The sequence below is a fragment of the Trematomus bernacchii genome, unplaced genomic scaffold (assembly GCF_902827165.1).
Source record: "Trematomus bernacchii unplaced genomic scaffold, fTreBer1.1, whole genome shotgun sequence".
Taxonomy (NCBI): Eukaryota; Metazoa; Chordata; class Actinopteri; order Perciformes; family Nototheniidae; genus Trematomus; species Trematomus bernacchii.
In genome coordinates, this window is record NW_022987713.1 from 140,001 (window position 1) to 160,269 (window position 20,269).

The window sequence follows — 20,269 nt, forward strand, 5'->3', positions numbered from 1 at the left end:
ACTCATATCGTTTTTTTTTAATGTTCTTGAGTAAGTGTGCAGAGAAATGTTGACTTAAAATGGCAATTTGAAGGTCTGTAATTTGTGAAAAATGTTTGTGTATATATTAATAGTTTCAAATGTAAATTCATTCCAGTTAAATAATACTAATAAAAAGACGGTCTAATTAACATACTTTCTATGTTTACTGTCTCGATTGGTGGCATCAAATAGTGCATCGATTGGTGGCATCAAATAGTGCATCTGATACAGGAGCAGTTGCTTTAGGATTGGGCCTCATATATAGCCCGCTATCCCGCAACCCCCCCCCCCCCCAAAAAAACAGCCCCCCCACATGTCAAATCCCAATTTAACCCCTGTGTACGTGTATGTGTATATGTGTGTAGGTATGTACATATATATATGTGTACTGTATGTGCATATGTGGGTATACATATGTGAGTATATGGGTACATGTATTATGGCTATTATTCTTTATTTCCGTATCTATTAATTAATCTTCTTTTAATATTATCTTTTACATTACGGTATTTTTACCTATATATGTATCTATTTACTTAGTTATTTACTTTACTAGCTACTGTAGGACCGGGAGGGGATGGGGGGAAAGGGGGAAAAAAATATTGACTGTATAAATGTAAACTCACTGTGCCTGATTCAATAAAAACAAATTACAAAAAAAAAGAAGTCTCATTGGACTCTAGGACGCTGATGTTCTGACATCCAGTATAACAGAGTAAATAATGTGTTAGAAAGCAGAGCCTGGTGTTAACACTCACCCTGTTGTCCTCCTGCATAAGATTGTTCCCTATTATATATATATATATATATATATATATATATATATATATATATATATATATATATATATATATATATATATATATATATATATATATATATATATATATATGTTTGTTTCTGGATTAATAACCCTGCTGCATTGATTGCATATATTGCTGTATTTTCCCAGAATACAGAATGTGTGCCTCTGCATGTTGAGGTTACAACCACATTAACATTTACTCTTCACAATTAACTTAAGACAAACACAACTGAGTTAAAATTATAGTTAGTGTTGGGGAAATATTTTCCAAGGCCCATAGCTTTGACCCAGTGTATCAGTTCATACTGTCCTGACTGAGCGCAGGCACCTGGCTGTAACCTTGGCTGCTGTGCTCTCAGTGTGTTGCCTCCCTGTTCCTGCCTGTTGGCGTCAGCTGATAGAGGTGTTATGATTCTATCTTGTTATCCACAATGTTGATTATTCTCTCTGAACTAGCTAAATACACGGGTCTGGGGTAGAGTTCTTCAGAATTGATTGTGGCGTCTCAACCGTGTGGTCAAACCGTGGCCCGTGACATGTCTTGTGAATTCTCCTGCCGAAACTCCAAATAGACCGTCAGTGTTTGCCATCAAAGCTCCAGCTCTCCTCGTGTCTCCTTTGAGTCCTGACTCCTCCATTGCTACAGACGTTTCCCCCACAGTTAGATCAAGAGGGTAATAGACCTTTTTTAAATTGATTTCTAATCATTTCAACCCACCATTGAGCGCTGTTAAAAGCAACAAATGAAACATCAGATACAAAGAGAACCATTGATGTCTGAGCTGGACTGATCCTTTTTTTGAAGGCTTAATATTTCTCAAATATACTGAATACAAAGAAAACAAAAAAAGGCTTAATTTAATCAAATGTTTGGATGTCTAAATGTCCTCAAATTCTGGAATCATCCAAATAAAAAGTGAGTCAAGCTCCAGCAAGAGGACAATATTGAAATGTTATCAGATTCACCAGCTAGCTAGCAGTTAGCATTAATTAGCATTGCTAGTGTAACCCTTTATGTAGCCTTACCCTGCTGGTAGGCGATCTGTAATGCTAATGATGGCACAGTATTGAGTAAATGTACTTTACTTCCCACCTCTGCTATAATATATATTGATATATATACACTACTATATTATAACACAACCAAGTCTCAACTATGTCTTATACCCCACAATATATCATAATTTACAATATTTACGTAACCTTGTTTTACCTCTAAATACTCTTCCATAATTTGGATTTTTATTCTATATTTATCTTATTCTATTTTACTTCACCTGCGTTTTTCTCCGTCATAACAGAAACACACATTTTAAAAGGTCCCCTATTATGCAAAATCCACTTCTTCATGTCTCTTCTACATCACCATGTGTCCCCTCTTCTTCATGTCTCTTCTACATCAACATGTGTCCCTCCCCTCTGTGTAAAGAGATTCTAACGATGTTTTGTCTTGTGTAACCATTAGCCAATCACCAACCAAGGTAACCCCCCCCCCCCCCCCCCCCCCCCCCACCTTATCACCTGAATCTCCTCCTAGAGCACCATTGTGTTCTTTTTAACCAAATCTCTCCCAGAGGGGCGTGGGGAGGGGCTCCTTATTTTCATCTAAAGTAACAGACAGAGAATCAGCACTTTGGAAACAGGGCTGAAACAGAGGGGATTATGGGTAATGCTGCAATGATCTGTTTGGTGTTTCAGCCAATCAGAGACAGGTTCTGTATATATCTGAGACCTGTGATATATTGTTGAAAAGAGCATAATAGGGGACCTTTAAAGCGTAACCTTTGCAATATTAATTATTTTGTATTTTACTGTATGTCCACTGTAATATAGAGAGACTTGTTTAAAATGATTCAAAAGGAAAATATGATGTAGATCATAAAATGCACCTTATAGTTCACTGAATGATATTATTATTTTAAATTACATTAATCTTAATGATAGTTAAGTTGATGATTGCATTTGTCACCATTACTGCTACATGAAAATGCAGAAATCAAATCCTCCCACACATAAATGAAACCTGTATTCAAACCATTCATTTCCCTTTGTTGCTTTCCCTGCTTTCACTAAAGTGCAAAGAATTTGTGAAGAATTGGCAAAGATACATAAAAAAACACCAAAATAATTTCACACTGCGCATGCAAACACTCATTCAGATTAAACATATTAGAGAACATCACCTCTCATTGGCTGAACAGGTCCTTACAATGTGTGATTCAGTCATTTGACTGATTTTAGGCTTTCAAAGTATATAAATGGTTGTTAATGATTATAGGCAACATGAGACAGTTTTAAATTCATTTTAGGCCAATTAATACGGTGTTTGATAGTTGCAAACGTGCTACAACCGCCAGAAACATTTCCATTAGGAGAAACCCGCTGCAGCTTGCAAACGCTGCAAATATAAAAACACAAATGTTCCAAAAGACAGGGGACACTAAAAAGTGACTCACACAGCTGGGAGACCAGGGGACACTAAAAGGTGACGCACACAGCTGGGAGACCAGGGGACACTAAAGAGTGACGCACACAGCTGGGAGACCAGGGGACACTAAAGAGTGACGCACACAGCTGGGACGGAGCGCTTGGTGACGTTCAGGATTATAAAGCTGAACAACTGTCTCTGTCTCAGAGTGAGTCTGTCTCATAACTGTCAGAGTTTGTCAGGATATCTGAAATGACTAGGTTAGCTACGTTAGCTAGCGAGGTTACAGCAGATCTGCAGTAACAACAGAAGGAGTCATGTGATCACATTGTTAAAATAAGACCATAAAACCTTTTAGGTAAGTTTCCAACAACAGAGACAGTTGTCACTCTTTAGTGTCCCCAGGGTTGCATTCGAATAGTCCATTTAGCTTAGGAACCTTCCTAACGGAGTGAAATGACCCGGAAGTCCCTCAGTGGCAGCCATGATAAGTGCCGTTCGAATTCTCTAAATTAAAAGGAAAGGAGGTTTCAAACTTCCTTTATAACCTCCTTTAGCCTAGGAACCACTGGACCTCCCTAACCGAAAGGAGAGGAGAAAATGCTGCCCCACAATGCCTTGCGGCCGCAGCATTTGCCGTCACACAACAGTCGGCCGTTCACGGAAACAACCGATTATGAACGAGAAATGATATCATGAAAGTTACGGTGCTTATTAAGCATTTTAAAACGTATGTGGTAAGTTGCCAAAGTGCTTTGTTTTGAACGTCCATCAGTATTATAATCAAAAAGAGAAATATGAACGTTAGTTTTTACTGAAATGATCAAATAAAGTCAACATTTCACAGTCTTTACTGAGCTGTGTGGGGTTTGTTCAACTTTTAAAAGATGTTTGAATGGTGATATACACAGTGATAGATGTTAAGGACTAACGTTTATAATAAATACATTTGTATAGATTTTAAGATCTTTTCATACAATCATATGTATTGGGATCATTTGTATTAATGTGGACCGGAGGGAGAGGGTGACGAGCATAAGTTTCACTTTCCTTTTTTATTTCAATTTCAACTTTGGTCATGAAGAATATGTTTCTCTGTTGTCCCCGTTCATAAAGCATAAAACAACAGCATCAGAGCATGGTGCAGAGTCTCTAGATGAGTTTACAGTAGTCCCTCGTTCTTATTAAACATCCATGTTGTAGTCCGCTGTATAGAAAACTGTAGTTTCCATAGTTTCCCCACAGCAGCAGGCGCACATTTATGACCTCTGCTGGCGCATCATAAACACGTCGGATAGTGAAAGTGCAGTCGGATTCTCTAAAGTGCTGCAGTCTCTTCTCCTAAATCCTTTTGAATTCTCCTATCCACTATCCCTTAACCCCATGACGTTTCACTCCGAGGTCAAGGAATAGACGATAGGGTTAGAACTTAGGAGCTGTTTTTTTGGAGTATTCGAACGCAACCCTGGTCTCCCAGCTGTGTGCGTCACTCTTTAGTGTCCCCTGGTCTCCCAGCTGTGTGCGTCACTCTTTAGTGTCACTCTTTAGCTGAAAAAAACAGCTATAGACCAGCTTAAGATGGTTGCTGGTTTTAGCTGGTTTTAGCTGGTGTTAGGCTGGTGTAGTTGGTTTACCAGGCTGGACAAGCTGTTCTGGCTGGTTCAAGACCAGCCTGGTCAGCTAAACCAGCATAGACCAGCATGGATGTCATGCTGGTCTATGCTGGTTTTAGCTGGTAGTTAAACTGGATGCTGGTGAAGCTGGTATTTATGCTGGTCTACCAGCAGTCTTGCTGGCTAAACTGAAACAGACACAGACAGACAGAGAGGGCGGGGGACGGCGAGGCGGCAGTGGTTGAAACAAAGCGGTATGTTTTGACTGGCACTAACGGCACAACGGTCAAGGAGTGAAGAAGATCAGTTGAGCGTTTCTGTGACTCCGCCCAGCGGCTGCTCTTCTGAGAGGCACCGCTCTGACAGCTCTGTCTACTGGGAAACGCGCTAAAAGTCCTTCTGGAGGTAAGCAACACTACACAATTTCACCAAGTCTGAGAGTAAAAGCTTTCTCAAAGGTTCGTTTTGCTTTCTTACAACGTTACGTTAATGTTAACTTAATATTACGTTTGCTAGGAGGCTAGCTGTCTTAGCTATCAACAGTTAGCAGCTAACGTTTTCTGCAGTTTGTGTTTCCCCTGAAAAAGGTGATGTAGTTATTTAAGGGTAAGTTAACTTAACGTTATCTTACAAGTTGAGAGAGTTACGTTTTGTTTAAAATTGTCAATGTAATGCCATTAGAGGTTTTGTGTTGAAAATGAAGTTAGCAAACTGTAGCTCTCTACCAAAGGTTAGCATGTTAAACTGTACTTTGTGTGCGTCACTCTTTAGTTTCCCCTGGTCTCCCAGCTGTGTGCGTCACTCTTTAGTGTCCCCTGGTCTCCCAGCTGTGTGCGTCACTCTTTAGTGTCCCCTGGTCTCCCAGCTGTGTGCGTCACTCTTTAGTGTCCCCTGGTCTCCCAGCTGTGTGCGTCACTCTTTAATGTCCCCTGGTCTCCCAGCTGTGTGCGTCACTCTTTAGTGTCCCCTGGTCTCCCAGCTGTGTGCGTCACTCTTTAGTGTCCCCTGGTCTCCCAGCTGTGTGCGTCACTCTTTAGTGTCCCCTGGTCTCCCAGCTGTGTGCGTCACTCTTTAGTGTCCCCTGGTCTCCGTTGTGTTTTGAGCTTTTTGCAGCGTTTCCTTTATGCAGCTTTTAGTAAACACTGCTCAAGTTGGTGATCATGTTTCTTCATTTCTTTGCACATGTTTTGGCACATTTGTGTTTTTATATTTGCATCGTTTCTGAAACTGCAGAGCGTTCCTCCTGATGGAAATGTTTTGGGCCGTAGTAGCGCGTTCGCTCCCGTCGGCCACCGTACTTTAAGCTTCTATTGTGACAATAAACTTGATCTAACTTGAGATTAAAAATGCAGCAGAAGCACCGGTTAAAACAGAGAAATGGGAGGAAACACCACACACACACACACACACACACACACACACACACACACACACACACACACACACACACACACACACACACACACACAGTATAAGTAACATTATATAAACGGATTAGTTTACAGTTGTGGCTTCGTGGGAAATCATTCCCTCTGGACCCCCGACGGTGTGGCACATTTATTTTTATGCTGCTCAATAAAAATATGAAAGCCGAACGAGAGGAAATTAATGCAGATTTTTTTGTGATTTTCAATCAGAAATATAAAAATGGTGATTGTCCCCAAACATGGCTGCAGAGTCATGGATGGAAAATTCATTTTTGGTGTTAATTAGACGACGAATTCTGATTAATAAAGGGTTGTTTTTCAGTCTACAGCATCCTATTTAGGTTTTACAAGCTGCCAATGTAGCACAACTACCACGGGAATATAAAATAAATGAGAATTTTTCAAAACATCCATGGTGGTTATTCAAATATCAGCGTAAAGTGACAATTATGCGACTAAAATCAATGTGACTCAATGCACTGCCACTTTGATCATTCAGAGGGACTTTCCTATAAAACCACTTGTATAAAAGTTCAAATATTATTAAATATGAAATGTTATTATCATCACTCTATATGATAAAAGGACCATGCAGTTTGACTTCACAGGAGTTGTGTACACATATCTTAAAATACGATAGAAACTTGTTATTAGAACTCTTTTATGTGTAATTTCTCATCATTTTTCTTAAAAAGTTCAGGTAACACTTTAGATTAAGGTACACATATTCACCATCAACTAGTTGTTCATTTACATACTAGAGTCAAACTACTAGCTTATTGGTTATGAACAAGACTTCACTTTAAAATAGGGAACTTATTCTGAGTTAGAAAAACCTCATTTTGAGTTATTTTGACACAATTAACACTTGTAGTTTCATGTCTTGTTACATAAGAATAGACCATATTTGTTAGGTGTTATTATGAGAGTTATTAGGCCCATATTGAGCATATTAAGACCCTAACTCATGCACAACAACGTCCTTACTTACAATAAATAAGCTCTCATTAGAGGGTTATTGAGGACAAACTTAACTAATGGCTTAGTACTTGTAGAATAAGGTCTTGTAGAATAAGGAATTAATTTGTGGTGTTATTTTACAGTCGGTGGTCACTACCGCCATCTTGTGGTTATGGTGGGTACAACACAAAGCTGAGTATTCATTCATTTTCTACTATCAGAGGTAGAAGAAGTACTCAGATCTTGTAGTAAAAGTAGATGTACTCATAACTTGTACTTGAGTAAAAGTAGAAGTACACAGATATTGTACTTGAGTAAAAGTTTAAGTACTCAGATATTGTACTTGAGTAAAGTAGAAGTACACAGATCTTGGACTTGAGTAAAGTAGAAGTACACAGATCTTGTACTTGAGTAAAGTAGAAGTACTCAGATCTTGTACTTGAGTAAAGTAGAAGTACTCAGATCTTGTACTTGAGTAAAAGTAGAAGTACCAGAGTGTAGGAATACTCGGTTACAAGTAAAAGTAAAAGTATTAGCATCAAAATATAGTTAAAGTACCACAAGTAAAAGTATTCATTGTGCAGATTGGTCCATTTCAGAATAATATATATGATATGTTTTATAATGATTGATCATTAAAGTGTTATCAAACCTGGTAAAGGTGCAGCTAGTTTGAATGACTTTGTATACTACATATACTATGTTTAAAATATTTTTAAAAGATCGGAGAGCCAGCCTCTCGTCCAACATCAGTGTGTGACCTCACTAATGCTCTTCTGGATGAAAGGGCTTCCCACAGACACACTCCAAGATCTGTAGAAAGCCTTCCCAGAAGAGTGGAAGCTGTTATAGCTGCAAAGGGGGACCAACTTCAAATGAATGCCTAAGAGTTTGGAATGGGATGTCCTGAAAGCTCCTGGAGGTGTAATCAGAATCAGAATCAGAATCAGAATCAGAATCAGAATCAGAATCCCTTTATTAGTCCCACAGAGGATACATGTACATTGTTACAGCAGAAAGAGCCAGAGACAGCTTCATGTTTCCTAAAGCATGCATACAACAAAGTATTACAAATTAAAAAAAGAAATGATAATAGGTGTTATAGTCTGTGTTGTTGTGTGGGGGGTCTACTAGGGGTCGTCGTGGTTATATAGTCTGACCGCTGCAGGAAGGAAGGACCTGCGGTATCTCTCTAATGTGTAGGTGGTCCAATACTTTTGTCTATATTGTGTATAATTGAGTATCATCCGCATAACAATGAAAATGTCCCGAGTGATTCCTTATTGCCTAAAGGAAGCGTATATAATGTGAACACAATAGGTCCAAGCTCTGAGCCCTTATGCTTTGCTCTGGCAGAACTGGCTGGATCAAATCAAACAGAACTCTAAACACATTTTCAGCTCTGCACACAATCTGCAATTCAACTCTGCACTTTCTAAAACACTGCACACGGTTCTCTGAGTAACACACAGAGATCTGACATATTCACCTGTCAGCCATTTTCAACACACTGCCATTAAACATGCTACACATATGAGCCAATGAACAGATACACATGCCAGCTGACCGTTAACGCCTGGCTGCTTTACTGCTGACTCATCAATCAGGATATAAGTACAAGAAGTGGGATATTTATTTTAAAAATCTGTTTTTTTATCACAGAGCTGAGAAAATAATATTTATTATAAAAATATCAAATATCCTGTTTATGAAATACACAAGAAAATAATTGTTTTATATATTTCTCAAATGACCTGCTTTGACTGCAGCTTGAGAAACTTCTGGATTCAGTCTGAAAGCATCCTTTTTTAACTTTAAACATGATCTTTAATAATGTTGTAGTTTAGTTTAACTCTGAGAGGTGGACTGGCTGGACTCCTCACTGGGACTCTGGTTCTGGACCAGCTTGCAGGGTCCAGGCGTTCTTGGAGAGAAGGAGCGCTTCCTGCCGCAGGACTCGGGGGATGGGAGTTCCTGAACATGGAGAAACAGCTTCAGTTATTATGCTCCAAATATCTGGAACAAAGTCACAGAAAGAATGTGTCTGCAGCTCAGAGAGTCCTGCTGGGAACCCACACATGTTGAGGAGCCCAAAGTGTGATGAGAGAAATGTACAGTACGGGTCCCCAGCACATAGAAGCTGCCGGATGCTAACCTGCATATGTTGGGAGAGCTTTACAGACCAGGAGAGGAACTAAGTACATTTACTCAAGGACTGTACTTTTACATTACATGTCACTTGTTAGACGCTTTTATCCAAAGCGAATAACATACTCAATACTGTGGACAATCCCCACAGGAGCCATTTGGGGTGAAGTGTCTCAGGGACACAACGACATGCTGACTGCAGTGGGGTTTGAACCTGTGCTCCCTTGATCCGAACACCAACGCTCTATCCACTGCGCCACACTCCTCCACACTTAAGTACAATGTTGAGGTACTTGTACCTTTCCTGAGTATTTCCATTTTATGCTACTTTGTACTTCTACTCCACTACAGTTCAGAGGTACATGGTGTACTTTTACTCCACTACATGTATTTAATACCTGATATGATCAATAATTATAAAACTTATCTTAAACTTATATTATTCTGAAATGGACCAATCTGCACAATGACTACTTTTGGTACTTTAACTATATTTTGATGCTAATACTTTTCTACTTGTATTGAGTAACATTTGAATGCAGGCCTTTTACTGTAACAGAGTATTCCTACACTCTGGTACTTCTACTTGTACTCAAGTACAAGATCTGAGTACTTCTACTTTTACTCAAGTACAAGATCTGAGTACTTCTACTTTTACTCACGCGTCACTGTTTTGATAGACAGTTGTTGTGAAGAGAAACAGCCAAAATGATGAAGAGAGAGAAACAAGAGTGTTGTTTTCCTCTGAGGACATGCTCCATGAAAGAGTTTCATATCTTGATGAATGGAGGATATTCAGTACTCACAGTTCTTCTGGATCTTGGCTCTGATCGTCTCATCATCTCTGATCCTGTAGGGATGAACACAATCCAGCAGTTATGGATCCAGTTTAAAATAAGTGTTTGTTCTTTGAGTCAGCTTCAGAGTCCTGACTGATCTCATGCTTTACATCCCATCATATCTTCTCTGCAAACACTACGACTGACTGCCACAGCTCTCAGCTGCATTACAGGAAGTAACAGTCATTAGTCAAGGAGCTAAAAACATCCCATCAAAAACAGACTACCTTTTCCACTCTTCTGTCAAATCCCATATGTCTGGTGGAAAGTTGATTACTTACTAAATGTGGCTTTGCATTTTCAGCTGGCCTTCTATAGTTGATGGAAGAATGAAAGAGCCTGCAGTCAGTGGGTAACATCACTGATCTGTTGTGATTCCCCAGTGAGAGAAACACCTCCCTGTGTTTCATACAATACTGCTGAACCAGCAGAGACCCCTTACTGACCTGAGGGTCTCCAGTCTGCAGTCTGGACTCTCCAGAAGATCTCTCAGCAGCTTCTCATCTGAATCCTGCAGAGCGTTGAGACTCAGGTCCAGCTCTCTCAGATGGATGTTGGACTTCAGAGCTGAAGCCAGAGCAGAACAGCTGATCTCTGACAAACTGCAGTCCCTCAGTCTGAATAAAGAAAACATGATGTAAGTTTAGAAAACAATGTTCCTGTTTGAAATAACTCCAGGTTTAATAATCTGTTCAGAGTGAAACAGGGTTTTAATGTCAGAGATGATGCAGAAACAATCCACTGATAATCTGGGACTTTAACTTTGATCAGATGTTGAACAACTCCTTCATCTCCCTCACAGCTCATCAGTACTGACAGCATCTCCACTGACTCCTGGAGCACAGAGTGAGTCTGTGGAAGCTCAAACTCTCTCCCTCACACATTCACCTTCTCTTTGTTACTCTGATCAATATTCAGTCATTAGCAAAAACGGAAAGAATAAAAATAACATTGTATTTGTTCAAATTCAGAAAATCATAAACACAAACAGATCAATATGAAGTGCAGTCAGTGAACTGACCTGAGAGCCTCCAGTCTGCAGTTTGGACTCTCTAGTCCAGAACTCAGACGCTCCACTCCTGAATCCTTCAGAGTGATCTGACTCAGGTCCAGATCTCTCAGATGAGAGGGGTCAGACTTCAGAGCTGAGGCCACGACTTCACATTGAGGCTCTAAGAGTGCACAGGCAATAAGTCTATAATAAAACATATATTACAACATGTGTTAAAAAAGATGAAACATTATATTAACATCAAGCATTTGATGAAAAAAGATTTGACATGTTCTGATAGACATTTGCTGTTAGTCCATTTAATATAATATATAATAATATATGATAATAGAGTGTAATGAGTTGTCAGTGTGATCTGATCACATGTCTGTGCTCCTGCTGTCACTGACTGTTACCAAAAGAAACAGAAATTAAATTAATCACTTGACAATATTAGAGATGTACATATTTAAATGTTAGTTAATATGTGGATGTGAATGATGGATGAAGGATGCTTTGGCTTCTCTGAGCATCTGAACATTTATTGCGCACACAAACACAATTAACAAACCAATAAAGTTTCAATATGTTCAACTTGATAGCATCAGATGTTCCCAGTATATCAGCATTAAGACATAACTCTGTTATTGGTAGGAAATGATATAGATCTGATTTTAAACTCTAACACATTGTGATCAAAACGTGTTTAATGATAAAGAAACTACTAGAAAGTAATCATTAAAAAAAAAAGCAAAGAAAGTAATAATAACATGTTTCTGTGATAACTGTAAGTCCTGCTGTGTGGTGTGATCACATGCTGAGAAACCTCTAAAGTCCTTCATGTGTTTGACATGTCGCCTCCATCACTCAATATGAAGAGAGGAACGCTTCAGTTTAACTATTATTATAAATAAATAGAAGAACAGTGTTGGTTTATGTTCTCAGTATTTAAACAGCAGAAATGTTATAGTGTTTATTTCAATAATTAAACTCCTGATCCACATTAGTTTATAAAGTTAATCAGATCTGGACTTACTTGGCCTTCCTGCAGTTCCTCACAGCTGGAATCAGTCTCCGTCGTCCCTCCCATGATGTGTTGTACTGATTCAGGTCCAACTCATCCAGAACCTCCTCTGACATCTGCAGCATGTAGGCCAGAGCAGAGCAGTGGATCAAAGAGAGTTTCTTCTCTGATCTGTTCTCTGACTTCAGGAACTCTGTGATCTCCTGATGTACTGAGTGGTCCTTCATCTCTGTCAGACAGTGGAAGATGTTGATGCTCCTGTCAGGAGAGATGTCATCACCTCTCATCTCCTTCAGGTTGCTGATGGCTCTCTGGATGGTTTCTGGTCTGTTGTCTGTGCGACCCAGCAGGCCTCCTAACAGTCTCTGGTTGGACTCCAGAGAGAGGCCGTGGAGAAAGCGGACAAACAGGTCCAGGTGGCCATTTTTACTTCTGAGGGATTTCTTCATGGCTCCCTTCAGGAAGTCATTGAGGGATGGGTAATCCTGATCTCTGCTGTTGTTATAGTCTCCCTGCAGGAAGTCCTGCAGTACCTTTGTCTTCCCGTTGGTGTAACAGTGCAACATGTAGACTGCAGCCAGAAACTCCTGAATGCTCAGATGAACAAAGCAGTAGACTGTTTTCCTGAAGATCACTCTCTCTCTTTTGAAGATCTGTGTACAAACTCCTGAGTGCACCAAGGCCTCGGTGACACCAAGACCACAGCGCTGCAGGTCTTCTTGGTAGAACATGATGTCTCCTTTCTCCAGATGTTCAAACGCCAGCCTCCCCAGCTTCAGAAGAACCTCCCTGTCAGCCTCCGTCAGCTGCTGTGGACTCGTCTCATGTCCCTCTTCATACTTCTGCTTCTTCCTCTTGGTCTGGACCAGCAGGAAGTGTGAGTACATGTCAGTGAGGGTCTGGGGCAGCTCTCCTCTCTGGTCTGTAGTCAACATGTGGTCCAGAACTGCAGCAGTGATCCAGCAGAAGACTGGGATCAGACACATGATGTGGAGGCTCCTGGAGCTCTTGATGTGAGAGATGATTCTGCTGGACAGCTCTTCATCACTCCATCTCCTCCTGAAGTACTCCTCCTTCTGGGCGTCAGTGAAGCCTCGTACTTCTGTTACCCTGTCCACACACTCAGGAGGGATCTGATTGGCCGCTGCAGGTCTGGAAGTTATCCAGACGAGAGCCGAGGGAAGCAGCTTCCCCCTGATGAGGTTTGTCAGCAGCACGTTGACTGAGGACTGCTGAGAGACATCAGACACAACCTCATTGTTTCTGAAGTCCAGAGAAAGTCTGCTTTCATCCAGGCCGTCAAAGATGAGCAGCACTTTGCAGACAGCCAGCTGCTCTGCTGTGACCTTCTGTAAGGTTGGATGGAAAACATGGAGCAGCCTGAGAAGACTGTACTGCTCACCTTTGATCAGGTTCAGCTCCCTGAAGGAGAGCGGGATCACCAGACTGACATCTTGGTTTCCCAAACCCTCTGCCCAGTCCAGAGTGAACTTCTGCACTGAGAAGGTTTTTCCAACTCCAGCGACTCCGTTGGTCAGGACCACTCTGATGAGAGTCTGTTTGTCAGGTGAGGCTTTAAAGATGTCCTGGCACTTGATTGGAGTGTCATGGAGGGGCTTCTTCTTGGAAGCTGTCTCCAGCTGCCTCACCTCATGTTGGGTATTAACCTCTTCACTCTGGCCTTGTGTGATGTAGAGCTCAGTGAAGATCCTGTTGAGGAGGGTTTCACTTTGATCAGTTCCTTCAGTCACACGTTCACATCTCCTCCTCAGACTGAGCCTATGTTCATCTAAAACCTCCTGCAGACCACTATCTGCTGGAAGAGAAGGAAACGTGAGAGAATGAGGGAAATGCTCTGAGAATCTAATTATAACAATAAAACAACAACAAACAGATTAAGTTTAAATGTTTTATAAACAGCTTACTGTCTATGCTCTACAACAGTATACCTGTTCAAAAACAAATGAACCAGGAAGAGGAATAAGACGCTGCGTGTGTTCGGCCTCTTACCTCGTACAGAGCTGGTCTGACTGGCTGTCTGCAGTCCAGCTCTGGTTCTGGATCTCTTTCCACACTGGGGACAGGAGGGGTCTCCTGATGGAGGTCTCTGCTCCCAGTATGAGGTGATGCACTGTCTGCAGAACCAGTGTCCACAGCTGGTAGAGACTGGATCCTTCAGGACGTCCTGACACAGAGCACAGCTGGACAGCTGCTCCTCCACAGGAACACCACTCTTCCTCTTCCCTCTGTGGAGATGAACACATCCTTTACAGCACGTCACATTAGTGGAGCTGATTCTCACCAATGGGCAGAGCGTCACAAACGTCTCTCTCAAGATGAAATGTGTCACGCTGCACGAATACGCAGGTGACATGAATTTCACCTCTTCACTTTCTTGGTGTCTCCAGGCACGGATCTGGGTCTTTGCATTGACTCTACATGTAATCACACAAAGCTCTGTTATATCTGCTAATGCTAAACACAACCAGCTCACCAGGTTATCACTATCATTAATAAACATCTTTAAAATACATATCATAAACATGCCCAAGTATTAAATAATGTTTTGACGATATATTTAGTTTTTAGTGAGTATTTATCAATATCTTTGCCATTTAAAACCTTTTGATGCCACTGATACAATGATGCTATAAATGCATATTGAAATATCCTCAAATAATGTTAGCTTGCTGAACTCTGCTGCCTTTGTTCTGTACTATACTGCACACATGATATTATTAAAGAACAGTTTAATATATTAGATTATATAAAAACTGGATCCTCTTCAGGTCAGGTTACAGCAGAAACTCTTACTTTGTGTCTGAGGGTCCAGGTTCATTACTGAAGCATAGAGGGTCATCTTTAGACCGGTCACTCTTCAGAGACAGACAGCTGGGGACTGAAGAGGTGTCCTCTTCGTCATCTTTAAAACCACTCATCTTCTCCAGTCTGAGAGATAAACCAGTAACACACACACACACACACACACACACACACACACAAACACAAACCTTTTTATTACTGAAATGAAGAGCTTCATATATTTTATATAAATATTTTAATGAGGCCAATTGAGCAGATAGTATTACACTGGAAAACTAGAACAAACCTTTTTAGTGAAACAATAATGAAGATTGTTTAGAAAATTCAGCAGTTTTATTTAAAAACCATGAGTAGGACACGCCTTTTTGGTGCTGATTTTATATGAATATTTGAATGACATTTTAGCTGAAGCCACTCTCACAAGTGTAAAAATGTAAAAACACTTGTTTACTCCTGTTAGCCACAGATCAACACACACACACATGCTGTGTATCATCATATTATTTAATGTAATGTAATTTAATATAATGTCGGTCTGTTACCTGCTGGTATGTTAGGGTCAGATCTCTGATCACCACGTGTTCATTAGGAGGTGTCTCCCCCTGCTGGAAACACACAGGAACAACACGTGGTAAATACACACAATATGTTCTCAGTTAAAGGTGGGGTAGGTAAGTTTGAGAAACCGGCTCGAGATACACTTTTTGTTATATTACATGGAATGCTCTTAACACCCCGATAGCAATGAATATCTTAAGTGCTTTGACAAAAAATCCATTAAAAACTTTCATCTGTGGAAGCCGTAATACTGTAAAAAGCACGACCAATCATCTGAGCCGGCCCGGCTAAAATAACTGGATGGCCTACCTGCCTGTCAGCCTTCCATCTGTGCACAAACTTATCTCGTGCCCTCATTGGTCATGTGCACGTTCGTGTGTGTTGGAGGAGGGGCTCTGTAAGGAAGTGGCAGATTTTTTCCGGTTGTGTATTTTCCAGGGTTCTTACACCTTTTCCAAAGTCAAATTCAAGCACTTTTCAAGCATTTTCAATGTGCATTTTCAAGCTTTTCAAGCATCTTACAGCTGTTGTAAATTACATATTTATATACACATACTTATACTCAAATGATTATTTCCCTACCTCACATTAAATCAGATGTTCTTTATGCTATAAACAACCAAATGTGTGTTTCATAATAGCATTCTACATGAGGATGAAAAATATAAAATGTTAGAAAAGAAAACTAAGTTTAATATTTCAAAATGAGACCCATCTGTACGTAGACTGGGCATCCCATATAACCTGGCTGAGCCAATATAAAACAATCAGCCAAATAACTTTTCAATATATTATTGATTACTATTTTTGAGGTACTTTTAGGTTGGCAGTAAACACAAGTCAGAGGTAGATGGTGTACTTTGACTCCACTACATGTATTTAATACCTTTAGTTACTTCACAGATCTGGATGAATGATGTGAAATATAATCAAGTGTTAAATCAGACTTTACAGATGGAGCCTCTTATTTTGGACCCCAGCATACAGCTTCCTGCCGACTGCCAGCCAGTTGCCAGTCAGTTGCCTGCCAAAGACCAGTATTCAGGAATGTTAGGCCCTCCCACTATTCTCCAATTTCAGGGTTTAACCAGGAGATGGCGCTATATATTAAATAACTAAGACTTAGTTTTTCACAATAGAAAATGCAGATATTATATAAAAAACTAAAGTTAAAATCTTGTTTTTAATGCCCCAAGAGCAATAACATCTTGTCACAAGCTTTTTGGAAGAAAAAGACTGACCCAAGAGACCTGTAGTTGACTAATTACAGGCCTCAATAAAGTTCTGCCATTGGTTGTGAAAAACAACGGTGGACATAGTGGAAAGTGAAATTGACATTGTCGAATTTAATAAAAATACAAAATAATGTATCTGTGTACGTGTTTTACTATGTGATCTGCACTTATCAAACATCTAATTAAGGCGAGACACCCCAGGTGAATAGGGTATTTTTAACTTAAAGATATCAGCTAAATATTTCTCCAGTTAATTACTTACAATAAGGCAATTGTTTTTTGTATTACAAGTTTTCTGAAATAGCATGTTTAAATATCCAAATGAACCATTATCTCATGAAATATGCGCATATTTTAACACATTTCAGGAACCGAAATCTGAACTTTGGATAAAGCCAGGATCAAAATTATTGTTTCATTTTGTAGTCATATTAGTATCTAAGGCTTTTACAGAAGGGATTTTGGATATCTCTTTTTATCACTCCATAAATCAGAAAATACTGTCAACAGCCCTAAAATATCAATTTTCACCATGTTTTTAGGTATACAATGTTATATAATTCAGGCTATGAATTATATATGACCAAACCCTTCTGTAAAAGCCTTCATAATATTGATAGGAATATAACTGGAAGGTTTGGTGTATGTAACTGCTGAGTGATTCTACAATTTAGGGTACATTCCATGTCCATTGATGTCCATTGATGATAATTATAATTATTCTAACTATTTTCTTCAAAAATATCATATTTTGCCTATTATTGGAAAGCATGTTATAATATCACACAAACATTATGTGCATCCTATGCTTTATTTAGCTTGAAATGTGTCATGATGTTCTTAAATTGTCAGTTTTTGCTATGTCCGTTTTTCAGTTGAGGGTGTCTTGGATTCAAAATAATGAATAAAAACCATTAAAGTAAATTTAAAAAATGATTCATTTATTTCAAAAGTCTAAATACTAAAGAATAATAACATATTTTTAATTGATTTCCCCCTTTAAATAATTTAAATATCTTAATATATGAATGTCCGCAAAAGTTCTGTCAACTATGTTACTAACAGAACTTCCCCCTTTAACTCAAAAATTGTTTGTCCCAATACCATGTCACCAGCATCACATGATGCCATGTTCCTCTTTGGCAGACATTTTGAACACACTGTGGTGATTGACCTCTACATTTTTACAATATTTTATGTATAATAGCACATGGTCAATTAATATACTCATTGACAATCAACAATGTTACGTACATTGTTATGGTTTACAATTGTTTAATGATTTTAATTCAATTATATGTGCAAATGTGATGTTAACCTGTTCAAGAAAATGACATGTGGTCATCCAGGCAAGGCCTACCATTGAAATGATGGGTCAAAATAGGGAAATTGTCAACTAGGTTACCTGTCAACTGAGTTACCCAGTACTGTAATAACTGTAGTAACTTAGTTGACAGGTAACCTAGTTGACAATTTGTACGACATGTAGACGTCATTACACATCATTATCAATGGAATTTTGCACTTCTGCCTTGAAATTAACATAGTGCTGATGGTTAATAATGTGTCCAGTCAACTATGTTATTTGCGTCAAATGTTTGACTTTCATTGTCAACTATGTTGCACCTCATTTTTTCAAATTTAAAATATCTAAAATAGTGCTTCTGATATCCTTTATAGTATAATGTATATCTACACAGGTTGGAGTTTTACATGACATCTCTTAAAACTATCAAAATGACCTGTATGGTAGTTTTATAATACAAAATATCCCTAAACTTAATGACAGTGCTGAACATATCACATGAAAAAACAAAACTTTAATACAATTATTTTTTAAACTTTAAAAAATCTTTGGATATATGGTAGAATAGACTCAAGAGCCTTTCAAATTTGATTTTACTTGAAGTGCAGGACTTAATCAAATGATTGTAATGACATCAAGTTTGTCCGTAACATAGTTGACAAACTGAGTAGTGAAAACATCCTTTCCCTTAAAATAAAAAAATATATAAAAATGTTTAAGCTTTGCAACTAGTGGATATGTTACACTGAGGAATATACTAACTTGAACCACTGATTGTTCTATCTATACATTTTATTTGGCATTAGTAAATAATTATGCACATTTACAGATATTTTACATGATATGAGTGATAACACGTGTTATAAGGGCTATTTCGCACAATAGGTGTGCCTTGAGATTTTTACTTGTCCTTTGGTGTGCCTTGGGCACAAAAAGTTTGGGAACCACTGCTGTAGAGAAATGTAAACGTTCACCATCCCCCACCCGCCTACTGTATGTTGCTTTTTGACATGTAAATGGGTAACTACCCCCCTCTGAGTGAATACCTGTTGTACCTGTCCGGGGCTAAGCCCATAGGACGATGCTCTGATGTCATCACCCTCGCACATTGGTCATATGTTTACAAAAAACGATGTTAACACTTTCTCGTTCTTAATATATGCTATATTTAGGGTCGATATGTGTTGAATTTACTTTAAAATAGCAGATCACTGTGATTCACTTCTCCGCGGCTCCTCCGTGCAGAGAGGCCCCCCCCCCCCCTTGACAATTCACGAGCGTCTAACTCTCTCCCCCCTGTGAAGAGATATCACAGGGGGGGGTTGGGACACACACATTCCGATGGCCAATTCGTTTTAAACAAAGAGTGGGGTGGGGGCTGGTGAACGGTATGGTCAATGTTTGTAAACACTGTGACATTTTGACTTTATTTGATTATTTCAGTTAAAAACTAACGTTCATATTTCATATTACTGTTTTGCCTGGCTGGACCTGTAATTTACAGGAAAGGAGTGCACGCTACTAAAGAGACACGCTACCATGGAAACCAAACAATGGTGTTGCTGTATTGAAGTCCGAGTGGAAACAGTCATATTTGGAGCGTTATGTTAGAATGAAACAGCGAGGTCGTGACTCACAAAAAAAAAGTGTTACTTCACTAACTGTAAGCTTGTCACTCAGAGTAACCTACAGTTAACTTAACTGTTGGAAAAGAAAGATCAGAGTTAGGAGTGTGAACACACAGCTGAGAGCTGCCGTTTCATTCTGACTGTTTAAAAAACGGTAACAACGGACTATTTTTCTTAGCGGATGCATGTCAATTTAAATCAATACATAGAACTATGTTTTAAATCAATAAAAATATTTTCTAAATCCATAAAAGCATTTTAATTAATATTGGGAGTCATGTCGTTACTTTGTTGAGAATGTGGCCATGTAATAAGCGGGATAATTTGCAGCGACTTGGTCATTATGGGGAAAAATAACACCCAGGGATCAAGATCCCTCCGCGACGCGGAGGGATCAGTAATTTTTAGTGAATTACTGAGTTTAGGCACGTTAATAACATTTTAATGAAGTTGAATACAGTAT

The 20,269-nt window shown here is 39.3% G+C and overlaps 2 protein-coding genes and 1 long non-coding RNA gene across 3 annotated transcripts in view; all 3 read right to left on the reverse strand.

The window, feature by feature from the left end:
- The window catches only part of LOC117491190 (protein NLRC3-like), a 57,724-nt gene that overhangs the window by 29,307 nt on the left and 8,148 nt on the right, over positions 1 to 20,269 (reverse strand). The window contains exon 2 of the mRNA XM_034141051.1: positions 15,622 to 15,684. Coding sequence (XP_033996942.1) covers positions 15,622 to 15,684 — 63 coding nt within the window. The remainder of the gene's footprint in view (positions 1 to 15,621; positions 15,685 to 20,269) is intronic.
- LOC117491194 lies at positions 8,770 to 10,248 on the reverse strand. Its single transcript, XR_004556748.1, has 2 exons — positions 10,209 to 10,248; positions 8,770 to 9,228 (listed from the first exon to the last, which is right to left on the reverse strand). It is a non-coding gene; the product is annotated as an uncharacterized LOC117491194 (long non-coding RNA).
- Positions 11,331 to 13,006, reverse strand: LOC117491191 (NLR family CARD domain-containing protein 3-like). Its single transcript, XM_034141052.1, has 2 exons — positions 12,269 to 13,006; positions 11,331 to 11,413 (listed from the first exon to the last, which is right to left on the reverse strand). Exons 1-2 carry the CDS (start codon positions 12,985 to 12,987, stop codon positions 11,401 to 11,403), a joined length of 732 nt encoding a protein of 243 aa, XP_033996943.1. The 5' UTR covers positions 12,988 to 13,006; the 3' UTR covers positions 11,331 to 11,400.